This window comes from Theropithecus gelada, chromosome 5, assembly GCF_003255815.1.
Source record: "Theropithecus gelada isolate Dixy chromosome 5, Tgel_1.0, whole genome shotgun sequence".
NCBI lineage: Eukaryota > Metazoa > Chordata > Mammalia > Primates > Cercopithecidae > Theropithecus > Theropithecus gelada.
The window spans coordinates 46,688,202-46,706,682 of NC_037672.1; the positions used below are offsets into that span (position 1 = coordinate 46,688,202).

Consider the following 18,481-nt stretch of genomic DNA (forward strand, 5'->3'; position numbering starts at 1 on the left):
ATATTTAGAATGAGAAATTTATTCAATATCTGGTTAGAGAAAATTTCCTGCATTAACTTTCCTTTTGGACAAAACAGTTCTCTCACTTCAGAGAGAATGTGCCCTATTTCAAATTTCTTACAACAGGTTCAGAATTCCCAAAGTGATTATTAGAAGCCATTGTGCCACTGAAGATGATCTTTCTATCAAAGTGTGAATGCAGGTTGATTAACTGTTTCTTCTTTGCATTTAAATATGAACCTAAAGATGGTATGGCTCTACCAACCAAAATGAAAATTTTTAATAGTAATAATAGCTAACATGTATTGAGTGCTAATTATGTGCCAGGCAGTTCTCATTATCTTTACATTCATTGAAACCATACAACCAAAGAAACGGATATAATAATTCACTTCATCCTTAAGAGGAGAACTCTGAAACAAAGAAAAGGTTATAACCTGTCCAAGGCATCACAGGTAAATAGCAGGAACACGAACAAATCTCAGTACTAGTTAAGTGCATGCTGCACTGTCAGAATCTTCGGCAAGCTCATGCTTTCATGAAGATGGATTTAAATTGGCCATCATGAGGAACATCAGCAGCATCAAGGCTTTTTAATGAGAACAACCATGGAATAACATAGAGTACTTGATACAGAAAAGCCGAAGATTAAGCGCCTTGCCTAAAAGGTGTCAGAATTTGCTCAAAGACAGATTGTGCAGCAATCAAAATAGTACAAGCAATAATACTTCTGAATATTTAAATATGTCTTCTTGTTTATTATAAGTGGTTTTACTAGGGAATCCTCATGTTTGTAGAAAAAACAGTATCATAAAAAATAACAATCCTCTGATACTTTAATTTCCTTTTGATAAAAAAAATCGATGTTTTCAAATTGCTTTATGAGGAAGTTTTATAAAAAATAAATACAGAAGGTAAGAAATGGGTGTCCCTCCCCACATTTATGTCCTACTGTCATCTCTGCAGAGGAAATCCCAGGGAATGGAGTTGGGGATGGGGCCCAGCAGCTAGGTGAGAATAAACTGGCAGGGACAGAAAAGGGGGTTTGATTTGATGGAGCCACCGCTGGAGGAAGAACCCAAGAGAGAAATGAGACAATACACAGAGCAGAAAACAGTGATGTTTGACAAGACAGGGGAAGCTGACAGTGTGTCTAGTGGTAGGTGAAGGAAGGAAGCAGTCAAAGATTATTCTAGGATGTCGAATGTAATTTCCTGGAAGCATTATGACTGCATCAACAGAAATAAAGGGGAAAATAAAACCAGATCTTACAGACAGTAGGATAACTTGGATTTCTGATCAGAAAGAAAGGATTTGTAGTAGCTCCGATAGTAGCTTTTCAAAGATAGCACTGCTTCTTACCTCCTGATACACATCTCCTAGCAACCTCCCAAAGGATGAGGCCAAAACTATACATGTCAGCCATGATGTAAGACTGGAAGTGATTTCTGTTCAAGCTCTCGTCCAACACTTCTGGAGGCATATAGCGTTTGGTGCCAACTCGAGTGTTAGGTGGTATGTCAACTTCATTTGTATCACTAAGGAAAAAGTAAAGCAAAGTATTATAGCACTGAAGAGGACCAACAAAAATGAATCAAGGTGATTCTTAAACAATGGCTTTAGTTATTGAAAGGTGGAAAAAAAAAACAAAAAAACTTGCCAGGGAATAAAAACAATTTCTTAAGGAATATTTCTTGCCAAAAGCTATATTAAATATTTACAGGTTAAAACCCAATGAAAGGCAAGCTGGTACTGTGGTGCACGCCTTAGTCCCAGCTATTCTGGAGGCTGAGGTGGGAGGATAGCTTGAGTCTAGAGGCTCAAGGCCTGACTGGGCAACATAATGAGATGCCATCTCTTAAAAAAAGTTAGAAAAAGAAAAAAACAATGAAGATGAAACTCAGTCAGAATGAAGCTGCAGCATTTAAAAGTGCATTATCAATAGATCAAATTTACACCCTAAACAACTGCTAAATATATATTAAATGTCTAAAAAAAACCCTCTTCCTTGCCCTCCTATTTAAGCTTTACTCTTAAAATGGGCATGCACACATGACAATTTCGTGAGAAACAATATTTCTTAAGCCAGCTGTTGTAAAGCTCTTAGATCTACAAACAAGTTTAAAAATGGGGAAGGAGAGAACCAACAAAGACATACAATTGTTTTACTCTGGCAAGGTGGGACATGTAAAAAGGCTTTCTACTATCACTATTGTTTTATGAACCAAATAGCATTTAACTTTTTTAAAAAGGAACAAAACAATAACGGAATATGACATCTTTAACTTTCTGAAAATTTTACACGGCCCATTTACTATTCCTTCCCATAGACTGGGAAAAGATTAATGACGGAGGGACAACAACCTGCACACTGGCACTTGGGTGCGGTGTGCCTCAGTGCGGTGAGCTGGAGCCACAGTTCCAGCCCCTGTTCTAAGGGTGCTGAATGACTAGGCTGATGATTATGTACAAGCCCTGCCAACACAGTACTAGGCACATATTAGACACTTAAGTACTATACCTCATCGGAAAGGAACTAAGTAGAAAAGTAACAAACCCTAGGTATAACAGATGAACAGACTATAACCAAATAAGGTATACTATAAAACAGAAAAGGTACAGAAACTCATTATTAAACTGAACTCTGTGGAAAATCTTGGATAAAACTTTCTACCTCCTGACTCCCAAGAATTTTTTTTTTTTTTTTTTTTTTTTGCTTTTGATTACACTCTATTGACTCTCAAGCATTTACGTGTTATTTCTCCTCAGCCTGGAAAATAGATTCGTTTATCGAATATCACACTTATCTTGCTGTCATAGATAGTCAATACCAAAACACTAGTGGCTTTAGGAAAAAACAAAAAATCAAAAACCTCTGGGTTTGATCTCATTACCTTGACCACTTCTACAACATGAAATACGTGGTGTCATTTTTTGTCATTTGAGAACATTTTAAGTGTCACTCTCAAAATTTTTACATTTACTAAATGTATCTCAAAATCTTCTCAAAATTTTTATTTACTAAAATATAAAATATAAAGCTTCATTTTAGAAAGTTTTAAACTCACTTCCAGCTAAAATTATTAATCTAAAATTATTTCAACAGATATGTCATCAGTGTACTCATTAGGCCCCTCAGGGTTTTCTAGGTGCAATAATAACTAGCCTGTTTTCCTAAATAAAAGTTAAGATGTTAAAAAAAAAAGTTAAAGTGTAATTAAAAAACAAAACAGCTGGCATTCCTTACCATATGCAAACATAGGTCCCAGTGTTCTGGGCTCTTTTCTAAAACTGGAAAAAGAAGTTAAAATTTTAATTCTCAGCACTTACGTACTGGTACAATAGAAAATCGTCATTTGTATGTGTAAATGATAAACGACAGAGGAGGCAAGTATGCTGAGAAGAGACTTAATGGTAAACTGGAAACATGTCAGACTGAATAGATGCTACAAAAGCTCCACTTCCATTTATAAAGCACTCTCTCCTCCTACTCCACCTGCTGACACCTCTCATGGGAGGAGAGTAGGGATTTCACTAATGTGTTGCCAGCATGTTCTAATTTTAATTTTTAATCATGAGGAAGACAGCGGTGGCCCCAGGTAAGAAGTCCTGGGTCCCATGCAGAGAAAACAAACATGGGAGTTTGCAGGTGAAAAGAAGATGGTTAAAGACCTAAATTATATTCCAGAAAACAGACTAGGAAAGGGAATCAAGAAGAATCTGAAGACAATCCACACCGAAGTGCATTTAGAAAGGCCAAAGGTGTAATCTGACCACAGTTGATAAAGATTTTAGGCAACTTCATTCCGTTCTTACTCTTAGCTCCTTAATGTTTATTTGGATTTGGGAGGTCAGGGAAAGATAATGAAATGTGTGATGTAGAGATATCTATTGGAAAAATGACAGGTAACTGTGACCTAATAATAGAATTAAAATTTGTGACAGCTGGACTGTACATAGTACATCTCTAAATTCTTTTTCTAAAACACTGCAAAAACATACACTCAAGGATTTTGAATGTCGACCAAATGCCAAAAATCAGTCCCTTACGTAGTTCCTTAAATACATGCAAGTACATATGTCTAGATGCATGTTCAGCAATAAGCCCTCTCTCTCCTCACCTTCCTCTCCCACCCTAGATGTTTGCCCTAGTAGTAGCTGAATAAATATTCTCCCTAGTAATATTTGAGTAAGTGATCTGGTTTCCAACTTTAGACTATCAACTCTTTTGAGCCCCAAACACTTGTCACAGTCACAGCCATTTGGTATATACCCAAAGAGCATAGCCCCAATCCCTCTCCATCTGTAGTGTGTCTTGCACATGACAGAAAATTGTACTTTAAATGAAAGAAGGAAAAGTTTTGTTACACTAAACTTTGCTATGGATAATTTAAAGGGAAATATAAAAATCTCTGGTCTGTATGGGCCATAAAATGAGATCTTACCAATTTCTAGAAGGATAAATAGAATTTCGTTGAGCAAACTAATTCTGTGAAAGATCACTATTAACCTATTGGCAAGTGCCTTTAGCACCACACTTAAACAACAAACATGAGAATTACAGGTAATTCATATCTGATACTGTAAAGTGTCAGATCCTCCAAGACATTTGGCTCTGCCCCTTCTTCCCTCAGGCATGTTTCTATAATTGAAAGTCATTAGATTACATTTCTTTCTTGGATTTTCAGTAACATCATTTTACCTGTTCCCAAATAATGGTAGAGAAAAATTGAGCTCGTGTTAATCCTAAAGCCAAAAATAGAAATAAATGTGATTTAACACTGGGGTACCAAGAATAAAGGAAGAAAAAGAGAGTGGAAGTAGAGTCAGATGGTGTGGTACACATGAAAACAGAAACAGTACAACAGACAGAAGGTTCTAGGAGAAAGAAGGAGGCAGAAAAGGGCAGGGTGCCTTCTGCACTAGCTTCCTCTAGTCTCCTTGTCTACGGACGGCTATGGAGGGGAGAAACAAGGTTGACAAGAAAAGATAGATACTGCACAAGGGTTGTAGACTCAGAGACAATAACTCTAACCCCACACAATAATCCTATGTACTGCAGTAGCTACATACATATGAAGTCAGATTATAAAACCATACAGAGGAGACATAAATAGGATACTGGTTACTTCTGGGAAGGATAGAAGGAAATGGAAAAGGAACAGGACTACAATGGGGCTATCTTCAACATTTTATTTCTTTTAAAGAGAAAAACATGGTAAATTGTTAACATCTGTTCATATTAAATTATTACATGGATGTCTCACTTTTATACTTTTGTGTATGTTTATAATATATCACAAATATAAGTATATGTAATATATTTCTAAGTATACTATAAGTTAAAAGAACCCAGCAGGATCCAGAACTAGAAAAATGTACATTTCAAGGAATACAGGATAGGTTATAGGCATAAGGACGGGAAGAACAAAAGTGATATAAATAAACCGGACAAAATTACAGAGAAAATGAGCTGCTACAAAGGAGAACTGAAAATATCCCATTAAAAACAAGAGTGTTGCATTCACTACAGAAGAAATGCTCTCTATCTTCTTCTTTCCCATGGAGAAGAACTGGAAATATTTGCACAAAGGGGTCATTATTAAAAAGTAGGGTTCAGAGAATTATAAGAGTCGACAATTTTGCCCTTTTATACTTCAATAATTAATACTCCCACTAGATCCAACATGGTTTTTGTTCCTGTTAATGTGAGTACTAAAGAGATTCAGACTTAAGTAGAATTAGAAGGAAATAAATACACAATTTGAGTAAAATAAAGTAAATTAAGAGATGTCAGATAAATTCCTCTCCAGGAGAAAAGCTTGCTTTGTTTTCAAATCATGCTTTAATGAGTATTTAAAAAAAAAAAAGAAAGAAAGAAAAGGCCTGGTGTGGGGGCTCATGCCTATAACCCCAGCATTCTGGAAGGCCAAAGCAGGTGGATTGCTTGAGTCCAGGAGTTCAAGACCAGCCTGGGCAACACGGTGAAACCCCGTCTCTACTAAAAATAGAAAAATTTGCTGGGTGTGGTGGCACATGCCTGTAGTCCCAGCTACTTGCGAGGCTGAAGCAGGAGGATCACTTGACCCTGGGAGGCAGAGGTTGCAGTGAGCCAAGATTACACTACTGCACCTTAGCCTGGGCAAGACTGAAACTTCATCTCAAAAAAAATCAATAAACATTTAGGGACAGTGGGGATGGAAGAAGATAAAACAAAAATGTCTGCAATTTTCTCAGTAAGAAGTTAATGGTAATGAGAGCCTGGGGGTAAAGGGGAAGTCAGTAAGGGAGAAGAAGGGTTCTGTTCTTCTAGCCTAGGGTCATAAGATATTAAGCCCTGTAGGGGTTTAAAAAAAAAAATGTCCAGGTGGACTAAATTTTATGTACTACCTTCCATCACAATCTCCAGTAAAAACATCTTCAAACCTGAGCTGTTCGTATTTTGGAAGCCAGAAGACAGCAACTATATAATGTGGAAAAGGCACAACACATATGGGAGCTATCGACTGATAATGCAAATGGGAAAACAACTCCTCTGAATTCCCAGACAAGCAGTGAATAATGTTGAGTTCCCTACTGTACCAGGTAGGAATTAGGTTAATGTCTGCATTCATGTGGATCTCAAAATGCAGGGTTGCTCTCACCTAGGATTATATAAAGAGGCCAGAAAACCAAGTTCCTATTTCTGACCAAAGTCACTTGAATGACAGTGGTATGATATAGAAAATGCCAGCGTGGTGGAGTATGAGGTCTACATTGATAACAAAGGGCTTCATAAATCTGTGGACACTCCAAGTGGCTCTTCTACCTCAGGGAAGACATAAACAAAGAGAGTTCGGAAGGTTACGGTTTTGAGGGTAGGGAAGGGGAGCAAAGGGAAAGACTTTGAGAGAGAGAGAGAGAAAAAAAAAAATTAAAAGACACACAAAACTAAGATTTTCCTCTTCTCCTCCGAAGGTGCCAGGGAAGGACATACCAAGCAGGGGGGTGATGGGAGCCACTCACCCTGCCAGAAGACACATTTCAACCACTGACGTTGTTTAGAATTGTGGCACATGGTGACAATAAAGGTAGGATTTTAATCAGTTTTATTATTGACAGTGCACTCCCTTCCTGCCTGTGCCTGATGTACCGCCCCTGGCATGCCCCTCAGCACAGCACTGCTGCCTGGTATGGCATGTGCGTACTGCAGGTGCTAGTGTAACTGTGGGAGGGAAGCCATGGGGCTGCCTGTGCATGCAGAAAGGCTGAAAGTGGAGCCTTCAGCTGGGATCGTGAGCAGGTTGGAGAATGAAACATGAGCACCCCAGTGGACTCAGGGAACAGTGCATGCCTGAAGCTCTTGACTATCTTGCATTAAATGAGGGCAGTCAAAAGATTTTTGTTTTGGTGGCAAGGAGTAAGGGGGGAGTTGTTTTGAAAATACAGTATCTCTTTAGTCTCATAATATATTAAATGTTTTTCATGTTAGTTAAGCCTTTTAGTTATAAACCTAAACCCAGAAAATCTGGCTAAAAGTGTTATGTTAAAAAAACAAGAGCCCCCACTGCTTGACTGAGCACAGGGCACCTTCCCCACTGTACCATAAACTGAAGTAAGAGTCTCATGAAAGTCCTAAGCACAGCCTGCTGTGGCAATGAGAGGCGAGCACAGGGACAGAGTTGCTAGCTCCAACAAGGTGGCTCTACCTCTTTGAGCCTTTGGGCACATGCAGGTGGTCCTCCTGCTGGATGTTGTTGATGCCTAAAACAGAGAGAGGAAAGGGAGAGAGACGGAGTAGGGAGATTAAAAAAAAAAAAAAAGAAAAAGAAAAGTAATAGACAGGAGAAAGAAAAGAGAAGCAAACATTGTATACCTTAAAAAATCTAAAAAGCTTCTTATGAAATAAGAACTGTACTTTAAAGAATGTGTGAAACAAAGGAGAAATGAGAAGACATGTGAAGGAGGCCATGGGTTTGCTTGTGGTTTGTAAGTGATGTCTGAAATCAGCTACACATTATATATACTACAGGATGTTAAATCCTCTCTCAGCAAGATGATTTTGATTTCCCAAAAGCATAAAAGATTCTCAAGTGTCTACGGAAGAATGGGCTGTGCACATCCCTGTGGGTTTCCTGCGGCATCCTGGAGATAGCTGAGGAACTGACTTGCAGAACTGAACTCTGCAGCAGATGTTCACCAGTAAGGGGAGTTTTCCGCAGCAACTTTCATCAAGGTTCAATGCTGCTATGATAAAATCCCAAGAAATCTCAGGGTATCTTAGAAACAGAACTTTAGAACTAAAAAGTCTTCAACATAAGGTGGGTATGACTGCAGAAACCTTGACTGGTAGTGTTCACTATGCCACGAATGAGCTTAGTTTTATGACTTTGGTGAGTCATTTAGCCACATCATTTTTAAAATGCAAACCAAAAGCAGCGCTAAAAAGAATCACATCAGCAAGACTCAAGAAATTCAGTACCCTCCGAGCTAAGCTACCCTCTCTCTTTTGCACTTGGATAATTTGACAATCAGCCACTGGACATCAGTGTGACGGCCTAGTCTTCACTGCAGGTTTTCTATTTAAATTTAATACCTGAGAGCCCTAAGCCAGGATTTATTTTTCCCATATGAAAATATCTTATTCTGACACTGAAGTCTCAGAGGAGTTGCTGAATTCTTCAGAGTGAAAAGTGAAAAGCTTTGTAAGTTTCTTCAAGGCATTTCATGTGTCACTGTTTTCTCCTCCCAGTAGAGACTGGTGGTAATGGTGATGTCCGCCAGCACATCACCTGGATTAAATTTCTGCTGATCAGGAAATGCATCGGCATTTACGTCATTGTCAAGAGAACGCATGAAGAAACCAACACAGGATTTTAAAATTTATATGAGCAGGAAACCTCTAAAGCATAGTCTGCTCCCTCTCTGTGGCTCCTGACTTCCCTGGGAGCCTTTCAGAAATAACTGAAAAGCCTAAGAGAACACTTACCACTACACAGAGACCGTCTCACAGGAAGTTCTCATATGAAGTCAGAGAATTCAGCACAGGGTAAGCTGTGACTCCACTTGTAATTAAAGTCTAAATATCCATGCATATGTGCAAAAATACAATATAAAACAGTGAAAAAAAGAGTAGAAACTAAAGAAACACATTAAGCAAGTTTTAAAAAAATAGGCTCAAAAGCTGAGAAGAGCAAACTTTGAAACACAGAAAATAAAACTAGAAAAAGCACCTCTGAAATGATCAAATGTAATCTGCATGTAATGGAAGATGATGCTGAGGCCCAGAAAGCTAAACGGCCCCACACAGCTAGGCTATGGCCATAGGAGTCTGCACAGCCAACATCTGGGCTATCATCTTCATCTCTTCATCTCTTGATGAAGTAGTTAATATACAACAAATAAATCTCTGAATTATCCCTTAAAATAGTCCCTCCACTTCCTAGAATCAGGGTTTGTATGAAATTTGAGAGGTCAATCAGTTCATTCTCCTTCCATTAAGCAGAACTAAGTTTCTATAATATAATAGATACTCACTTTCCTTTTTTGTTTTAAGGTCTATAAAGGAGATGAGTCTCAGTTATTTTGCTATTGCCTACATTTATTGATTCACAACAATGTTAGACTACCTCTAATGGGTAACTCACTATGTCATGTTAAATGGGAAACATATTAATTAAGCTGGCATGGATCCTGCTCTCAAGATGCCCCATCACTGGTAGGAGAGATGAGGCATGTCCCAAAATAACTGTAATACCAAGCAGACAAGGACCAGGAAATTACAACAGTAGTACAGAAGATGCTGTCATTATTCTCAGCTGGGGGATGAATCAAGTGACTTAGAGGTGATTCTGGGACTGGATTAAGATACATGGAAAAACAGGGACTTTCCAACCCATGGACTGTGCAATCAAAAGCAAGGCAACAGCAAACATGGGGTATATAAGGAGAAAATGCAAGTAGCTCAGTTTTGCAAAAGAAAGCATACAAATTTGAGAGTTTGTAGAACATAAGATTAGAAAGGTGGATTTCGGCCAGAATGTGTAGGATGTCTGGTGTTAGGAAAAAAGTTTTTTCTTCATCCTGTGTTCCATATGGAACCATTTATCCATTAAACGTTAAGTAATAAGCACCAAGGAAAGGCACTAGAAATGTAAATCTGAAAAATGCATGTTATCTACTTTCAAGGGGCTTACTTTCCATTGGGAATGACAAATAAATAGTCAATGATGACTATATAACAGGCAAGACATTTCATGATAATAAGCACAGTTATATTAGAAGACACAAGAACGGAGACTAAAAACAGCAGGTGGGGAGGTTCCAAGATGGCCAAATAGGAACAGCTCCAGTCTATAGCTCCCACTGTGAGCGACGCAGAAGATGGGTGATTTCTGCATTTCCAACTTAGGTACTGGGTTCATCTCACTGGGGCTTGTCTGACAGTGCATGCAGCCCATGGAGTGTGAGCCGAAGGAGGGTGAGGCATAACCTCACCCGGGAAGTGAAAGGGGTTGGGGAATTCCCTTTCCTAACCAAGGGAAGCTGTGACAGACAGTACCTGGAAAATCAGGACATTCCCACCCTAATACCACGCTTTTCCAATGGTCTTAGCAAATGGCCCACCAGGAGATTATATCCCGTGCCTGGCTCGGAGGGTCCCACACCCATGAAGCCTCACTCATTGTTAGCACAGCAGTCTGAGATCCAACTGCAAGGCAGCAGTGAGGTTGGGGGAGGGGCATCCGCCATTGCTGAGGCTTGAGTAGGTAAACAAAGCAGCTGGGAAGCTTGAACTGGGTAGAGCCCACCACAGCTCAAGGAGGCCTGCCTGCCTCTGTAGACTCCACCTCTGGGGGCAGGGCATAGCTGAACAAAAGGCAGCAGAAACTTCTGCAGACTTAAACATCCCTGTCTGACAGCTTTGAAGAGAGTAGTGATTCTCCCAGCACAGAGTTTGAGAACTGAGAATGCACAGAATGCCTCCTCAAGTGGGTCCCTGACCCCTGGGTAGCCTAACTGGGAGGCACCTCCCAGTAGGGGCCGACTGACACCTCATACAGCTGGGTGCCCCTCTGAGACGAAGCTTCCAGAGGAAGGATCAGGCAGAAACGTTTGCTGTTCTGCAATATTTGCTGTTCTGCAGCCTCCGCTGGTGATACCCAGGCAGACAGGGTCTGGAGTGGACCTCCAGCAAACTCCAACAGACCTGCAACTGAGGGTTCTGACTGTTAGAAGGAAAACTAACAAACAGAAAGGACATTCACACCAAAACCCCATCAGTACGTCACCATCAACAAAGAACAAAGGAAGATAAAACCACAAAGATGGGGAGAAACCAGAGCAGAAAAGCTGAAAATTATAAAAATAAGAGCACCTCTTCTCCTCCGAGGGAACACAACTCCTCACCAGCAAAGGAGCAAAGCTGGACAGAGAATGACTTTGACGAGTTGAGAGAAGAAGGCTTCAGACGATCGGTAATAAGAAACTTCTCTGAGCTAAAGGAGGATGTTGGAACCTATTACAAAGAAGGTAAAAACCTTGAAAAAAGATTAGATGAATGACTAACTAGAATAAACAGTGCAGAGAAGACCTTAAATGACCTGATGGAGCTGAAAACCATGGCAGGAGAACTATGTGATGCATACACAAGCTTCAGTAGCCGATTTGATCAAGTGGAAGAAAGGGTATCAGTGATGGAAGATCAAATGAATGAAATGAAGCCAGAAGAGAAGTTTCGAGAAAAAAGAGTAAAAAGAAACAAACAAAGCCTCCAAGACACATGGGACTATGTGAAAAGACCAAATCTACGTCTGATTGGTGTACCTGACAGCGACGGGGAGAATGGAATCAAATTGGAAAATACTCTTCAGGAAATTATCTGGGAGAGCTTCCCCAACCTAGCAAGGCAGGCCAATGTTCAAATTCAGGAAATACGGAGAACACCACAAAGATACTCCTCGAGAAGAGCAACTCCAAGACATGTAATTGTCAAATTCACCAAAGTTGAAATGAAGGAAAAAATGTTAAGGGCAGCCAGAGAGAAAGGTCAGGTTACCCGCAAAGGGAAGTGCATCAGACTAACAGTGGATCTCTTGGTAGAAACTCTACAAGCCAGAAGAGAGTGGGGGAAATATTCAACATTCTTAAAGAAAAGAATTTTCAACCCAGAATTTCATATCCAGCCAAACTAAGCTTCATAAGTGAAGGATAAATAAAATCCTTTACAGACAAGCAAATGCTGAGAGATTTTGTCACCACCAGGCCCACCTTGCAAGAGCTCCTGAAGGAAGCACTAAACATGGAAAGGTACCAGCCATTGCAAAAACATGCCAAATTGTAAAGAACATCGATGCTAAGAAGAAACTGCATCAACTAACAAACAAAATAACCAGCTAACATCATAATGATAGGCTCAAACTCTCACACACCAATATTAACCTTAAATGTAAATGGGTTGAATGCTCGAATTAAAAGATACAGACTGGCAAACTGGATAAAGTATTAAGACCCATCAGGGTGCTGTATTCAGGAGACCCATCTCACGTGCAGAGACACACATAGGCTCAAAATAAAGGGATGGAGGAAGATCTACCAAGCAAATGGAAAACAAAAAAAAGCAGGGGTTGCCATCCTAGTCTCTGATAAAACAGACTTTCAATCAACAAAGATCAAAAGAGACAAAGAAGGCCATTACATAATGGTAAAGGGATCAATTCAACAAGAAAAGCTAACTATCCTAAATATATATGCAACCAATACAGGAGCACCCAGATTCATAAAGCAAGTCCTTAGAGACCTACAAAGAGACTTAGACTCCCACACAATAATAATGGGAGACTTTAATACCCCATTGTCAACATTAGACAGATCAGTGAGACAGAAAGTTAACAAGGATATCCAGAATTGAACTCAGCTCTGCACCAAGTAGACCTAATAGACATCTACAGAACTCTCCACCCCAAATTAATAGAATATACATTCTTCTCAGCACCACATCACACTTATTTCAAAATTGACCACATAGTTGGAAGTAAAGCACTGCTCAGCAACTGTACAAGAACAGAAATTATAACAAACTATCTCTCAGACCACACTGCAATCAAACGAGAACTCAGGGTTAGGAAACTCACTCAAAACCACTCAACTACATGGAAACTGAACAACCTGCTCCTGAATGACTACTGGGTACATAATGAAATGAAGGCAGAAATAAAGATGTTCTTTGAAACCAATGAGAACAAAGACACAACATACCAGAATCTCTAGGACACATTTAAAGCAGTGTGTAGAGGGAAATTTATAGCAATAAGTGCCCACAAGAGAAAGCAGGAAAGATCTAAAATTGACACCCTACCATCACAATTAAAACAACTAGAGAAGCAAGAGCAAACACATTCAGAAGCTAGCAGAAGGCAAGAAATAACTAAGATCAGAGCAGAACTGAAGGAGACAGAGACAGAAAAAAACCTTCAAAAAAATCAACGAATCCAGGAGCTGGTTTTTTGAAACTATCAACAAAATTGATAGACCGCTAGCAAGACTAATAAAGAAGAAAAGAGAGAAAAATCAAGTAGATGCAATAAAAAATGATAAAGGGGACACCACCACCGATCCCACAGAAACACAAACTACCATCAGAGAATATTATGAACACCTCTACGCAAATAAACTAGAAAATCTAAAAGAAATGGATAAATTCCTGGACACATACACCCTCCCAAGACTAAACCAGGAAGAAGCCGAATCCCGGAATAGACCAATAACAGGCTCTGAAATTGAGGCAATAATTAATAGCCTACCAACCAAAAAAAGTCCAGGACCAGACGGATTCACAGTCGAATTCTACCAGAGGTACAAAGAGGAGCTAGTACCATTCCTTCTGAAACTATTCCAATCAACAGAAAAAGAGGGAATACTCCCCAACTCATTTTATGAGGCCAGCATTATCCTGATACCAAAGCCTGCCAGAGACACAACAAAAAAGGAGGATTTTAGACCAATATCCCTGATGAACATCAATGCAAAATCCTCAATAAAATACTGGCAAACCAAATCCAGCAGCACATCAAAAAGCTTATCCACCACAAACAAGTTGGTTTCATCCCTGGGATGCAAGGCTGGCTCAACATATGCAAATCGATGAATGTAATCCATCATATAAACAGAACCAAAGACAAAAAAAACCCTGATTACCTCAATAGATCAGAAAAGGCCTTCAACAAAATCCAACAGCACTTCATGCTAAAAACTCTCAATAAATTAGGTATTGATGGGACGTATCTCTAAATAATAAGAGCTATTTATGACAAACCCACAGCCAATATCATACTGAATGGGTAAAACTGGAAGCATTCCCTTTGAAAACTGGCACAAGACAGGGCTGCCCTCTCTCACCACTCCTATTCAACATAGTGTTGGAATTTCTGGCCAGGGCAATCAGGCAAGAGAAAGAAATAAAGGTTATTCAATTAAGAAAAGAAGAAGTTAAATTGCCCCTGTTTGCAGATGACATGATTGTATATTTAGAAAACCCCATTGTCTCAGCCCCAAATCTCCTTAAGCTGATAAGCAACTTCAGCAAAGTCTCAGGATACAAAGTCAATGTGCAAAAACCACAAGCATTCCTATACACCATTAACAGACAGAGAGCCAAATCATGAGTGAACTCCCATTCACTCCAACTTAAAAGGGATGTGAAGGACCTCTTCAAGGAGAACTACAAACCACTGCTCAACAAAATAAAAGAGGACACAAACAAATGGAAGAACATTCCATGTTCATGGACAGGAAGAATCCGTATCGTGAAAATGGCCATACTGCCCAAGGTAATTTATAGATTCAATGCCATCCCCATCTAGCTACCACTGACTCTCTTCCCAGAATCGGAAAAAACTACTTTAAAGTTCATGTGGAACCAGAAAAGAGCCCGCATTGCCAAGACAATCCTATGTCAAAAGAACAAACCTGGAGGTATCACGCTATCTGACCTCAAATTACACTACAAGGCTACAGTAAACAAAACATCATGGTCCTGGTACCAAAACAGAGATATAGACCAATGGAACAGAACACAGCCCTCAGAGATAATACCACACATCTACAACCATCTATCTTTGACAAACCTGACAAAAACAAGAACTGGGGAAAGGATTCCCTATTTAATAAATGGTGCTGGGAAAACTGGCTAGCCATAAGTAGAAAGCTGAAACTGGATCCCTTCCTTACACCTTATACAAAAATTAATTCAAGATGGATTAGAGACTTAAATGTTAGACCTAAAACCATAAAAACCCTAGAAGAAAACCTAGGCAATACCATTCAGGACACAGGCATGGGCAAGGACTTCATGACTAAAACACCAAAAACAATGGCAACAAAACCAAAATTGACAAATGGGATCTAATTAAACTAAAGAGCTTCTGTACAGCAAAAGAAACTACCATCAGAGCGAATAGGCAGCCTACAGAATGGGAGAAAATTTTTACCATCTACCCATCTGACAAAGGGTTAATAACCAGAATCTACAAAGAACTTAAACAACCCCATTGAAAAGTGGGCAAAGGATATGAACAGACACTTCTCAAAAGAAGATATTTATGCAGCCAACAGACACATGAAAAAATGCTCATCATCACTGGCCATCAGAGAAATGCAAATCAAAACCACAGTGAGATACCATCTCACACCAGTTAGAATGGCAATCACTAAAAAGTCAGGAAGCAACAGGTGCTGGAGAGGATGTGGAGAAATAGGAACACTTTTACACTGTTGGTGGGACTGTAAACTAGTTCAACCATTGTGGAAGACAGTGTGGCAATTCCTCAAGGATCTAGAACCAGAAATACCATTTGACCCAGCCATCCCATTACTGGGTACATACCCAAAGGATTATAAATCATGGTGCTATAAATACACCTGCACAAGTATGTTTATTGTGTGGCACTATTCACAATAGCAAAGACTTGGAACCAACCCAAATGTCCATCAATGATAGACTGGATTAAGAAAATGTGGTACATATACACCATGGAATACTATGCAGCCATAAAAATGGACGAGTTCATGTCCTTTGTAGAGAAACAGATGAAGCTGGAAACCATCATTTTGAGCAAACTATTGCAAAGACAGAAAACCAAACACCGCATGTTCTCACTCAGAGGTGGGAAGTGAACAATGAGAACACTTGGACACAGGGTGGGGAACATCACACACCAGGGCCTGTGGTGGGGTGGGGGAAAGGGGGAGGGATAGCATTAGGAGATATGCCTAATATAAATGACAAGTTAATGGGTGCAGCACACCAACATGGCACATGTATACATATGTAACACACATGCACATTGTGCACATGTACCCTAGTACTTAAAGTATAATAATAATAATAATAATAAACAGCAGGTGGGCCAGGCATAGTGGCTCATGACTATAATCCCAGCATTTTGGGAGGTTGATACAGGAAGATCACTTGAGTTCAGGAGTTTAAGGCCAGCCTGGCAACATAGTGAGATCCCATCTATTTAAAAAAAAAATTAGCCAGGCATGGTGGCACGTGCCTGAAGTTCCAGCTACTCGGGAGGCTGAGGTGGGAGGACTGCTGGGTCTGGAAGGCCAAGGCTGCAGTGAGTTGTGATGGTGCCACTGCACTCCAGTCTGTGTGACAGAGCAAGACTTTGTCTAAAATATCAAAATTAAAAAAGATGTCTCAAAGGAAGAAACTGTGAAGATCAGTAGTTGTGATCTAGATAGAGAAGGGGATATGGGTGCTCGGGTAATGATAAAAGCATGTTATAAACACTTGATGGTATGAGAAGTGTGAAGTCTTCAGAATAAATCTTGCCAAAGATAAGAAGTGTGGTGGAAATAGGGCAGAAGAACAGCCCAGGGTCAGAAAAGAGTCTACTGTACCAAGGGACTCTAACTACATTTTCACATGAAGCCACAGGGAACTACGAAATTATTTTGATGCCCAAAATTAGGCTTCAAGAAAATAAATCCAGTGGCAGCATGTACAAAAGACTGGAAATAGGAGAGACAAAGAAAGTAACTCAAAATGCTTCACCCCAGAATCTAGAAAAATTGTACAGAAGGCCCACACTGGCCCAGTAAAAATGGGAATATTGTGGAGAGAAAATTCATTCACGTGAGCAAACCAAAAGTTAGGGAACAAAAGATGATGTCAGATACCTAGTATTAAGAATGGATCAGCCAAAATTGGGGACTAGGAAGCAAATGCAGATACAGCAGGAAATCTAGCAGTGGGAAAATACATTAAGAGGTAAAAAGAGAGCAGAGCCAGTGGAGAGACAGAAGGGGAAACTGGAGTACAGAGATACACCAAGAAAACAAGAGAAAGGTTTGGACACTATGGATAAGGTGATGGCAATAGAGAAGGTCTCTCGTGTCCAAGCCCAGTGGTGTCTCTGAATAAAGCAGTGTCCAGAGAGAATGAAACAGAAGCTGAATTACAAGACTATTACAAATTGCTAGGTTTTAGAAGCAGATGATCTTTTGGAACTCTTGGGAGAAATTTAACAGGGGAGAGAAGGAGAGAGAGGCTGGTAATTTAAGAAGCATTGTGGGAATTTTTTTATAGGAGACTTGAAAAGGGTTGTAGGTCAGAGGAAAAAAATTAGAAGGGAGAAAGGATTTAATAATCTTTATTGGCAGGAGATTCATATTTCTAACTTAAATCTATAGCCCAAATCATTTCCTCTTGCTTTGTTTTTAAAGATCAAGAACTTCAATTTCCCATCCTTTACATGGTGAAGACCTTAATATATTCGGGGTACGTTATTAAATCACACCACAGCCTTTACTTCTGGCCGAAAATACCAATCCATTGTCTTTTTCTGTCAATTTTACTTTCCAAACTTTTAATAATCTCCATGGCTTTTTATTTGTGCTCTTCTCCATGTATTACAGAGTCTTAACTTAGAACAATCCACAAAATGATCCAACAATTTAATAATGGCTGAGCCTAAACTGAGTTCTTTAAAAGGTAGTTATACGATGATTTCTCTACACGGGTGGTTTGCAAGCTCATTTTGTTTGCTTTGTTTTCCAGAGAAACCATTTATTCTAATTAAATCTGTGAGATGGAAGGAGCCTCTCTGATTAAAGTGAGAGTAAGCAAAATAGAGTCCCTACTATCATCTCCCCTCCCTAGTGTGCAGAAGCTACTGATGTAACCCAAGCAGCCCTAGGGGTCTGGAAACCACTGTTTTACAACATGCTCTGGTTTATGTGCACAGATGTTAAATTCACTGTTTCAGGTACAGGATAACAGTACTGAATAACAGCTGGGGTTCATTTATTAGTTTCTAACATTTCTCATAAAACACCTATGCAAGTTATCTTTCCTATACCATATAAAAAATGTCTTTATCCATATATAATCTGTAAATTTTCCCCAAAACTTTTTCCTACTTACAAATGTTACACGGAATTCTGACTACATATTCCCAGGTATTAGCTACCTCTTTTCTACATAACTTAATGA

At 39.5% G+C, this 18,481-nt stretch overlaps 1 protein-coding gene across 4 annotated transcripts in view; it reads right to left on the minus strand.

Moving 5' to 3' along the window:
* Positions 1-18,481, minus strand: part of BMPR1B (bone morphogenetic protein receptor type 1B) — a 400,498-nt gene that overhangs the window by 7,024 nt on the left and 374,993 nt on the right. For all 4 annotated transcript variants that reach the window (XM_025384633.1, XM_025384635.1, XM_025384632.1 and 1 more), the window contains one exon: positions 1,363-1,538. In XM_025384633.1, coding sequence (XP_025240418.1) covers positions 1,363-1,538 — 176 coding nt within the window. The remainder of the gene's footprint in view (positions 1-1,362; positions 1,539-18,481) is intronic.